Raw genomic sequence first — 7,295 nt, forward strand, 5'->3', positions numbered from 1 at the left:
TTATAAGAAGCCAAGAACAATGTGAATCGACCAAAAGAAAAAAAAAAGCCTAATGCACAACTTAATAAATAATCTACGTAGTACAAAATTGAGCCTCTACTAAAAGCCATGTAACAATATGACATCACTGAATGATGTAAACTGCTAGAAAATTGCAAATGAACTACTGTATGCTTAGAAGTTTTGCTCATAGAGAGCTGAAGTTGTGAGACCAACAAAGAACAAGTATGAAGAATAAGAAAAACTCAATACCCAATTGATTTAGAAGAACTGCTCTGAACTAAGAAAGGGAAAGTGTGGAACAAAATAAATATCATAAGATTTATTTGCTCTCGAAGAAGTCTTTTGGAATCATAGATGTAGAAGAAGGCAGAGCTCTGAGAAAAGGAACAGCTCCGAGAAACGGAAGAGGGTGATGGAGAAGTAGAAGAATATGGATGACAATCAACTGTTAATGAAAGCTAGGGATTGAAATCAGGGCTTCTTGTAATGAACTTTTGCGTAAGTTCTGTAATTGAATGTCTGTCTGATATCAACACTCGATTTCATCAATGTTTTCATTCACACTTGAATCTTAATTTTCAAAACAGTTTTTTTTTAATTGCTCATTAAAAAATGAAAGTAGGGGCTCTAACCAGCTGATGAAAAAAGCGCAAATCATCAATGCTTTTTCTTTTTATCATGTTGTCGGTTGGACCAAATAGATTGAAAATGTAGATACTGAAAGTAGTTTGCTATTTCTTGAACCTGTGTTAAGGGGATGGGTGGACGCGCTATTACCTTCAATTAAACATATTTTCAACACAAGGAATATTTTCACTTAATAACTGTTGGACATGGAAAGGGTCCCTGCTTTTTCCATAAAGTGAAAATTGGAGGTCATTTAGGCATTGGCTTGATGATTTAGGATTCCTTCAAAACTTATTTCACTACTTAGCTGCTTTATCTTTTTAGAAAGCTGCATGACAGGGTTGAAAACTCAATTATGTCGGTGTGTCTGAGACTTTATATGTCTTTGTTGTAATTATTTTTATTTTTCACCATTGAGCATGAGACATTATAGTTAATAAATTGGCTTTTTCTGTTCTCATTTGACATCGTATTTAGTATTTTCATTGGAGTTGCTTTTCCCTCCCCCTCATTTTGGAGTTTGGACACCCAAGTTCTGTGCCATGATGACCCTATTTTATTTTTTCTCTCTCAATCCAACGGACATTACATTTGGTTAAAGTTGCTTCCCCTCCCCTCTATACCAAGGTTGTGGAATTCAGACTAGGCAATGAATCGAAAGAAAGTGATGTTCACGGTTCGACCGGGTTTTAATCGAGGTTGAACTGGATAACATAATAAATATTAAAATTATTTAAATATAATATAAATTTTGTAATAATTAAAGTTGAAAAAGTGAATACATAACTACTTTGATTAAATTTTATGAACGAGCTTGATTATGACATCATTAATGTGAATATATGAATATTATAAATATAGTTATATAGATATTAAATAGGTTTAAAAATAAAAAAAGTTTAATATTATAAATTTATAAATATAAATATAATTTTTAATAAGAATAATAATGTAATATTTAATATAATATATAAATTTATAATATAAGAAAATTATGTTCTTAATTTTTAAAAATTTTACACATTCTCCGTCTAAATTTACAGCCCAAGCTAATTTCATAGTTTACTCTCATCCATAATTTTCACAGATTTTCCATTCCACGTCATTGGAGAATTTTAAGTTATTATCTTTATATAGTGTAAAGTATGAACTATAAGCAACAAATCAAGCTGGCTGATGTTGTAGGTTGGCAACTATATATTCTGAATTCTTGTTAAATTTGTTTGCATATGCCTTTAAATTGATATTTAAACTTTAAAGTAAAAACAATTCAATAGCAACAACAACAACAACAAGGATATATATTCAGGAGTTGTTACTTATATTCAAACGGTGGTTTAACCTAGTATTTTTCCATTTTAGTTGGATTACATCAAGGATCAATCTTAAGCGCATATCTTTTTTGCTTTAGTCATTGGATGCTCTCACTAGACATTTGCAAGAGGTTGTACCCTGGTGTATACTTTTTGGTGATGATATTCTTCTTGTTGATAAGAAGAGAGAGGGAGTTGAAGATAAATTTGAATTATAGAGGCCAACCTTAGAGTTTAAATGTTTTCGTTTGAGTAGATCTAAAACCGAATATATGTAGTGTAATTTTAGTAGTAATAGATCTAGTGGGGGATTGTGACTTTGGGTCATCAAGTCATTAATAAGAGTACACATTTTAGATATCTTGGGTCTATTGTTCAGAGTAATGGTAAAATAGATGGGGATATTATTGGTAGAATTCTAGCTGGATGGTTGAAGTGGAGGAATGCATCAAGCTTGTGTAGAAAAATCCCCCTCAAACTTAAGGGAAAATTCTATAAGATGGTGAGACCTGCAATGTTTTATCGTGCAGAATGTTGGCCATTAAAAGAGAAGCAGGTGGATGTGTTGCTTTACTCTTAACAATGGACCCAAGAGATGAGGATGCTCAGGTGGATGTGTGACTTTACTCTTAGAGGCAAGATACAAAACGAGCATATATGTGAAAAGGTTAAAGTAGCTCCAATGGAAGTTAAGATTAGAGAGAGTCGCCTTAGATGGTTTGGTCGCATCAAACGGAGGCCTTCCGATGACCTGGTTAGGAGAGTAGATGTATTAGATTTGACTTATGTTAAGAAAGGTATAGGTAGACTTAAAAAGTCTTGGTTAGAAAATATTATAAATGACCTTTCTTTATTAGATTTAAATGAGAATTTATCTTTTAGCATGACACAATAGAGAAAAATGATTCATATAGCCGACCCATGTAGTGGGATAAAGGCTTGATATTGTTGAAAATTTAAATAAAAAGTAATTAAATAATATTTATTATTTAAAAAATTATTAAAATAAAAAAAAATATTTTTTGAACCGGTCAACTCAACAAAACTGGGTCTGATTTGAAGTTTTTCTAGTTAAACCAGCGGTTGAAATCTGTTCGCGCCAGTTCTAGACGAATTCAATTTTCGAACCTGATTGGGCCAGCAACTTGACCGGTTCACAGTCAAACTAGCCAGTCCGGTCCAATTTTCAAAACACTATATATTGGACACCCAGCTCTAATTCCTAATACTACCATTTATTTACTAAAGTACCTATACACCGCACTTTTTGAAGTTGCTCATATTGTGTAAAACTGCAATCGGTGTTCTGAACTTTTTGTACATTTCCTTATGGAAAATCAATCTGATCATGAGAATTGATAGTACATGTTGGCATTTAGTTTAGTGCCGTCTTTTCTCTTCCTTGCGAGTGTTTTCAGAAAATCACTCAAATTGGGACGAATGACCATTTTGGGCATAGGCAAATGACGCAAATATGCTTTCTCACAAAAATACTTAAGAGATTCCTCAATTTGGATCCAACACGTAATCATAAATTCAAAAAACGGCATCACATTTTTCATTTAGCACACTCACATTAACTTATAAATTTTCTGCTTTTAGCCATAAAAAAATTCAATAAGACTGCCAGGTGGGCTTGATTATACTCTAAATCAGCCTTCCTAGTATGGGAATTTGATTATACTCTAAATCACCCTTCCTAGTATGGGAATTGGAAATGACAGTACTGTCAACGTTGAACCTATGTTGCCTTTCTTGTTTTATGCCCACTTAGGAAGATTGGAAGCAATCAAATCTGTTATTGTTTCGTGATGTCTATGACTGTTATTGTTTCGTGATGTATATGCAGTTGACACAGAAAGGACCTAGCAGAGATGTTACAGGGCGTCCTTTAGTGACACCAACCAATGCATCCAATCCGTGGTGGTCTATTTTCAAACAAGCAATTTCTGCCTCTGGTGGGAAACTTGGAAAGCCTGAGATTCTGTCCTCAACAACTGATGCTCGATTCATGAGACAGATGGGCATCCCCACACTCGGTTTCTCGCCTATGGCGAATACTCCTGTCCTTCTTCATGATCATGATGAGGTTTGACCTTAGTTTTTCATTTAAATGCTTATGATCCTTACAAAGTTTCTCTTTCAGATTCTTACTTGCATGTTGAAATTGCAGTTTCTGAAGGATACGGTTTTCCTAAATGGTATTAAAGTTTATGAGAATTTGATCAGTGCCTTGAGCTCATTTCATTCTGACGTCGGAGTATAAGGCCATTTTAGGCTTTGTTTGGGACGGCTTTTTTGTTGCTTCTTGAAGCCTTAGTTATACTTATCAGCCACTGCTGCGGTCTTCATATTTTATCACGATTAACAGACTTTAGATTAAAGGAATGATGTACAAGTATTTCTTGTATAGTTGTAAGATGCAAGTGAAGCCATGATTGCAACTGATACTGTAGTTGCTGTAGTTACGAGCTTCAACCCAGCTAACAGCCACCACCTTCTCCCAGTTAACCTTGGAAGCTGAGGGCACAAAGTTATGGACTCCTGTTGTTTGGTTCAACTGTGGGTGTAGTATTCAGCTCTGAAGGTAAAAGGATGTGCTTTTATTTCTGTTTATAAGTTATGATAATTCATTAAAAATTTTAGAGTGCTGTAATATGTTGTGCGCTGTAGCAATCACCTTTTTAGTTTTATTTGATTCTGCAGAGTTGATTCCCAGAATTTCTTGTACGCATGTAATATTTAAGATAATCTGAAAGAAGAAATATGTAGTTGTTGTGCTTAGCTTCATATTATTTAAACTTCTATTTCTTTATTGTATTTACTTCCGGTTTGAAATTTGGAACATCTTTTTTACTACCTTATGGGGCTGTTTGATAGCACTATAGTCGTAAATCCTTTAAATCCGGATTTCGGAAATCCTGAGGGGCCTGTCTTGAAAAATGTTTGGTAACATTTATGATAAATCATATTAAATCCCATGTGACTATTTGACTATAGAACGAATTTAGCGAGCATACTCTTCCTCTGTAATCAATGGATTTCGTAAATCTGGCAAAATATAGGATTTCGGAAATCCCGGATTTAGCACAAAAAGGTGAAGTTTTCCGTCTACAATAGCTTTCATTGCCGTGAGATTTGATTTTACATTTTTAGGTTGTTTGGCTTGATTTCGCTCAAATCCGGCCTAAATCCGTTTACCAACATCCCCTATGTATTTTTTATATTCGGAATACCTTAATAAAAAATCATGTCATATCCTAATTCACCCTTGAAGCATACGAGTCCCTTTATCCCTCTCTCGGTGGCTTGCAGGCTTGCAGCTGGTCTTCGCCCCTCTTCACCCTCACGCGGACACCTACTTCTGTATGCAAAACGTCCCAACTTACTCTATTTGCTCGTGCTCCATGCAAACCTCTAAGCCAACCTTCCCATGCTAACCCATCATATGCGCTTGAATATAATGGAAGATCTGAAAGACGCCGCAACGTATTATTGAAACTTATCTCTCTTCTATTTTATTCAGAAACATTCATATTTTTTGTCACGACAATCCTTCACATAAACTATACTCTCACTCCCATACTTCACCTCTCGTCTTCATATGAACAAACTATGATTGGGTGCAATTGAATTTTTTTGGTAAAACATAGTCTAATAACCTTATTAACTTGCATAAAGCTTGGTTAGTGGCTAAATATTTTCGCAATAGCCAAGCACATGTAGTGATATGAGTGGTTCTTAGCATAGTTGTTTGATGGTCCCATCAACTCCCGATATCAATAATGTCTTTCTCTAAGGGCATCTTTCCAAGGAGTTTACCGAGACAAATCATTATTGTGTGTATGAGTTTATCTACACGAACTATTATATATGTGTGGGTGTACGTGTCATATCAATATGTCGGATAACTTTGATACTATCATGCAATGCATTGTCATTCTTCTTCCTCAAGGAACTTGAACTAGTGCACTATGTTCTTTGTTGTCAAAGTTGCTCCCACTCAATCCTCTCTTATATCTGTTGATGTATCCTTGACTTGATCTCCTTGCTTGCACTAATATAATGTATGTTTCACATGATGTCATTGAATTCTATCTTACCAATGTGTAATCCTTATTCTGGGTTTACACTCACAAATCTAATTAATTACAAAACTATTGTAGGGAATTCGTATTGATTAGCTGTTACATGTTAGCACAACATTCACAATAAATAATGTCTAATCGTATACACTGTCCATTACCGACGGTTGAATTACATCGAATTAACTATTGGGCTTTCTATGTGACATTATCCATCTCATCATTTTTCTTCATTATTACTCACCACTTCAATTCCAAGCATTCTTTGATAAGCGATGAGTGCCTACATAGTGTATCTTTGTCAAAACCCCTTTCCTTCAACAAATGTTAAAAAAAAAAAAAAAAATAATAATAATAATAATAAATAAATAAAATAAAATAATACAACGATGTTGCTTTCACAACTATTTAGTTTTACCGTGTCTTCTCCCAACTAAATAAACTTAATATTAATCTTTCTTAGAATGATTTTCTTACTACTTCTTAAAACAAATTTTAAGTTAAAAAAAATTGTTTTAAAAAGCAGTAAGAAAGCTGTTCCAAATGAAGCCTCAATATCTTGTGATTTATTGTGATAATGTGGGTGTTTTTCTATGAATTTAATCTTTCATTCACAAATGAAACATAAGGCTATTGATTGAAATTTTATTTGAATATCAGTCCAAAATAATTTTCATGTAGCCCATAAAGCATTTGAGAATCACCTGATAGATATTATCACCAAATCATTTATGCATGCTCACTTCTCTTTGTTAGGTATCGAGATTGGACTCTTAGATCACAGTTCAATTTTGATGATATATGTGAAAAAAATAAATGCGTAATTACTATAATTAGTTAGCTTCATATATTATTAAGAGGCCCATGTGTTAATTTTATTTTTTATAGGTGTTTTCAACTTATATTTGTAATTAAAATACCTCTCTTTTACATCATATTTATGTGCATACATTTAAATTATTTTAATTAAAAAAATATAGTTTTTATTCAAATCTTCCACAGACAACAATTTTATCGCTATATGTATCATAGTTTTTTCCTCGCCATTCTCTCGATAGGGCTATGGATCAATTTTAAGGTGAATGTTTCTAAACATTTCTATGAGCCATTCTTCTGCGATTTCAAGGGCGACATTATGTGAAATTTAGATTTCATTTGAGACGATTTTTTTATTATTTCTTAAAACAGTTTTTTATTATGAAAATTAAAAATTTTATACTAGAAAACTGTTTTAAGAAGCAATAAGAAAGCCGCTCCAAACGAAGCC

General features: G+C 33.4%; 1 protein-coding gene across 1 annotated transcript; it reads left to right on the forward strand.

Moving 5' to 3' along the window:
• Positions 1–2,974: 2,974 nt before the first annotated feature.
• LOC110098260 (aminoacylase-1) lies at positions 2,975–4,408 on the forward strand. The gene is made up of 2 exons (XM_020825019.2): positions 2,975–4,032; positions 4,117–4,408. Exons 1-2 carry the CDS (start codon positions 3,781–3,783, stop codon positions 4,207–4,209), a joined length of 345 nt encoding a protein of 114 aa, XP_020680678.1. The 5' UTR covers positions 2,975–3,780; the 3' UTR covers positions 4,210–4,408.
• The last annotated feature ends 2,887 nt before the right edge of the window (positions 4,409–7,295 follow it).

The sequence above is a fragment of the Dendrobium catenatum genome, unplaced genomic scaffold (assembly GCF_001605985.2).
Source record: "Dendrobium catenatum unplaced genomic scaffold, ASM160598v2 fragScaff_scaffold_249, whole genome shotgun sequence".
Classification (NCBI taxonomy): Eukaryota; Viridiplantae; Streptophyta; class Magnoliopsida; order Asparagales; family Orchidaceae; genus Dendrobium; species Dendrobium catenatum.

Coding starts and splice junctions, on each gene's coding strand:
- LOC110098260 (XM_020825019.2), top strand. CDS start 3,781: ATGTATATGCAGTTGACACAGAAAGGACCTAGCAGAGATGTTACAGGG. Junction 4,033..4,116: donor TTCTTCATGATCATGATGAG/GTTTGACCTTAG, acceptor TTGAAATTGCAG/TTTCTGAAGGATACGGTTTT.